General features: G+C 40.8%; 1 protein-coding gene across 1 annotated transcript; it reads right to left on the reverse strand.

The window, feature by feature from the left end:
• Positions 1–1058: 1058 nt before the first annotated feature.
• Positions 1059–2000, reverse strand: LOC116860477 (olfactory receptor 9I1-like). Its single transcript, XM_032846533.1, has one exon. The coding sequence runs from the start codon at positions 1998–2000 to the stop codon at positions 1059–1061; it is 942 nt and encodes a 313-aa protein (XP_032702424.1).
• Between the last annotated feature and the right edge of the window lie 2177 nt (positions 2001–4177).

Genomic DNA, 4177 nt, shown 5'->3' on the forward strand with positions numbered 1-4177 from the left:
TTTATTTCTATATTCCTGAACCTAAGGTTATGTCTGATACATAGTAGACAGTAAATGTTTGCTGAATTGATGAATAAGATTGTGGAATCTCCATGGAGACATTTTCCAAGTAATATTTCTAGCAGATATGAGATCATTAAAAGGTGGCAGTCAGATTCATAGTTATCTGTCTTCTGACCATAAAGTAAATGTCCTACAGGAAATGGAAGTAGATAGTGGTTTTCATGACTGCAGAACAGAAAACAGCTTGAGATGGTCCTCGAAAAATCCTTCAGAAATTAAATAGAGCTTCTGACCTTTGGTAATCAAGGAATATTCCAGAAAGTTATATGTGGGATTCAGTTCAGCTCTATATCAGATCAAATTATTTCTAATAATTAATGCAAATCATTACATCTTTCTTTTATTCTCCAGTGTCTTGGTCCTCTATGCTCTCTTAGGAAGTAGGTGAATGTATTCTAGGTGAACATTTCCCAGTTTACATCTCCTTTCCCCTCTATTTTTCCTTTCTGTCCTTCGCTATGTGTATTTTCTATGACAAACACCTAACCTAGATATGATTGAATGTTGAGAAAAGGTTTCTTTGGTCAAGACTGATTTCCACCCTACTACCCACAACCAAAGAATGTAACTGTCCTCACCCTGTAAACAAGAAGCGATTGTATTATAATTATTCAAATGCAAAAGTTAGCTTAGCAGCTTGAATTTTTTTGAATTCATAGCTGAGAAAACACTCAGCAATACCCAGGACAAGTAAAAAATCAATTTTACATTTTATAGCATGTTCTTATTTATAAAGCCCTTGGCATTCCATCTCTCTTGATCCTGGCTTTAATCAAAGCAAGGCAGAAATTTTTACTGACATGAAAACTAGGACAGAGAATTTCTGGCTGAAGGTCATAGAGCTAATAAAGAAGTTGCTGGAACCCAAAGCTACATATTTTTTTTTTTTTGCTCCAATATGTCTTTGTATTATGAAATCTGGTTCATGTGCTAAGGAGAGAAGCCAAACCCAAAGAATGATCTGCAGGAACTTCTAAGTCAATGGAGCTCAAGTCTTAGTCTACTTGGGAAAACTTCATCCCATTGAGAACTTTCTTCAGAGCCTCCTTCACTTCCTTGTTTCTCAAGCTGTAGATCATTGGGTTCAGCATAGGGATGACCACAGTATAAAATACTGACACAATCTTGTCTTCCCCAAGAGATTTGCCCATGTTACCTTTCAGGTATATGAATATGAGTGTCCCAAAGAAAAGAGCCACTGCGGTCATGTGAGAAGCACAGGTGGAGAAGGTCTTGGCTTTACCACCTGCTGTACGAATCTTCAGAATAGCCTGAATGATGAAAAAGTAGGATATCAGAATCACTGAAATGCTGGTTGTAATGACTAAGAAAGCTAAGAGGTAGATGACTCGTTCTCTTGACGTGGTGTCACTACAGGCAATCTTCAGCAGGGGTGGGAGGTCACAGAAGAAGAAGTCCACGTAGTTGGACTTACAGAAGGAAATTGAGAAGGTACACCCAGTGCGGATCACAGCATTGACCATGGCTCCAGCATAGGCTGCAGCCACCAGCCCCAGGCAGGTCTGTGGTGTCATGGCAGTGGCATAGAGAAGGGGGTTACACACAGCCACATAGCGGTCATAGGCCATCACAGCCAAAAGGAAACATTCAGTGCTAGCACAGAGGGTGAAGAAGAAGAACTGAGTGGCACAGCACTCATAGGTGATGGCCGTCTTATCAGTACCCAAGGTCTCAAGAGACTGAGGGATGATTACAGAAGAGTAGCAAACATCCAGGAAGGAAAGATGGCCGAGGAAGAAGTACATGGGGGTTTGGAGATGAGAGTCTATCTGAATCAATACGATCATGCCCAGGTTGCCCACCATGGTAATGAAATAGAGGACCAGAAACCCAAAGAAGAGGCCCATCTGCAGCCCTGTCGGCAGCTGGAACCCCAGCAGAATGAATTCTGTCACCACAGTTCCATTGTCCGCCATGAATCCTGGGTTGTCTACTGAAATTAAAAAAATAATAAAATCTTATTAAAGACCAGGTAAGGTGATGGATCATTCTCAGCAATGATAATATCTTGTAAATTTCTCAAGCCCTTTACATTTTTTTGCAAACTTTATTTCATTTGATCTTTTGGAAATCCTTTGAGCATATATTGTTAATCCCATTCTTGAGAGAATTATATGAGGGTCAAAGAGGTGAAGTGACTAGTTCATGATTTCATGGCAAAGAGGCAAATCTGGACCTAGAACTCCGATCCTTGGACATTTCCAAACTTCTGACAGGTGCCAAATTGGAAAGTTTCCTCAGCCTCACTACAGAGCCAGAAAACATCCCTTCATTGGAGAAACCCTATCGGTATAATATTAAGTACATGGGCTTTGAAACAGACCTAAGGTCAAATCCCTTGAGACCTTGGACTAGTTAATTCATCTCTCTGAACCTCAGTCCCCTTGATGGCATAAGAGGCATGTCAATGCCAAAGTCACGGTACTACTGTAAAGAACATAAGAGATGTACCATTCCTAGCACATGGTCTGCCTCACACACTTAGAATTATTTTCTCTAAATTCTGTAATAACAGAGTAACGTGCTCCTAAGTTCGTGTACATTTTAGAATCTTTTTATCTCCAAGTCCACAGCCCCCCTGGTGTCCCAATATTAATTCTTCTTTCTCTGTGGTTGTTTTTGATATGCATGAGGACACAATGGAGCTGAAGGCAAAAGAGAGAGCCATAAAGAACAAACTCTGTTAGAACCTCTACAACCTGTTGCCTGCCAAGTCGCCTCTTCCTCGCTGTTCCTGCCAAGCAGTCTGGCCTGGTTTCCAAATTCTCCTCTTATTCCAGAGGACCTGTCCCATTTTTTTAAAATGCAAGATCATTATCAATCAATGAGCTACATGAATCAAGCCATTCCAGAATTAGCCTGCCCAGCTCATTACGGGACAAAGGCATCACACTGAGTTTAGAATTCTAATACAGATAGAGTTCTTGCCAAGTATTTGGACAATCTTGTCCCTGCACCCTTGGATGCTGATGATTTGGGGTAATGGGAATACTGAATGTGGACTTCAAAGGTGGTTATTTTTGTCCTCCTTCCATCCTTGAAATAAAAACTGAATTTGAGAAAGATTTTATAGGATTTCAGATAAATAAGAAAATGAAACTTTGATCAATGTTGGACAAAAGCTGATCTATGGATGAAATAAAGGTCTGCATCTGGTGTTTTTCCCCTGCTGAATTCCTGACAATGTGAATATTTAGGAGAGTTTTTCCCCCCTTATGGCCTAATCTAATCTTGACCTTCAGCCAAAACAGTGACTTGCTGTGTTCTAAAAGGAATTCACACAAATCATCCTGACCAAAGGGGAAAACAGAGAGAGAGACTATATTCATTTATTTATTCACTAAGAGTGTACTGAGAATTTACCATGTGCCATGCATTCTTCTGATTGTTCAGAACAACACAGACAAAGATCTTTGCCCTTATAGAGCAAGCATTCTAACAGAGATCCAGGCATATGCAACATATTCTTTTTTAAATAAGCATACTCTCTACCATGATAGATGATGACAAGTGCTATTAAAACACACATGGGGGGTGCCTGGGTGGCTCAGTGGGTTAAAGCCTCTGCCTTCAGCTCAGGTCATGATCCCAGGGTCCTGGGATCAAGCCCCACATCTGGCTCTCTGCTCAGTGGGGAGCCTGCTTCCACCTCTCTCTCTCTGCCTGCCTCTCAGCCTACTTGTGATCTCTGTCTGTCAAATAAATAAATAAAATATTAAAAAAAAAACACATGGACACACACAGCATGGTGTAGGGAATGGAGAGAGCCAAAGTAAAGAAGAGGGTATTAAACCAGTAGAAGTGTCATTGAAAAGGTGACATTTTAGCAGAAATGCTGGGGATCAGGTAACTATTCACACTTATTTGTACACTTTTATCCACAACCAGTAGAAAATGAAGACACAAGTCATCACCATGGGACCACCCTACTCCCGGCGCAAAATATATGGAGTTTTCCAGGTCCCTGTGAGACATTTTCAAGGAAGCTTTGTTCAGAAGTGTCAGCTTCCTAATACAGAGAGAAGCCCTGCAATGTTGGAGACTCAATGATCAGCCACAATCACAGTGTAAAGAAACAGCATGGAAGGTCCTC

Source organism: Lontra canadensis, unplaced genomic scaffold, assembly GCF_010015895.1.
Source record: "Lontra canadensis isolate GAN:19392208 unplaced genomic scaffold, GSC_riverotter_1.0 scaffold176, whole genome shotgun sequence".
NCBI classification, from domain to species: domain Eukaryota; kingdom Metazoa; phylum Chordata; class Mammalia; order Carnivora; family Mustelidae; genus Lontra; species Lontra canadensis.

Bases quoted from the DNA above. Each gene is read 5' to 3' on its own strand.
- LOC116860477 (XM_032846533.1), bottom strand. From the start codon at position 2,000: ATGGCGGACAATGGAACTGTGGTGACAGAATTCATTCTGCTGGGGTTC.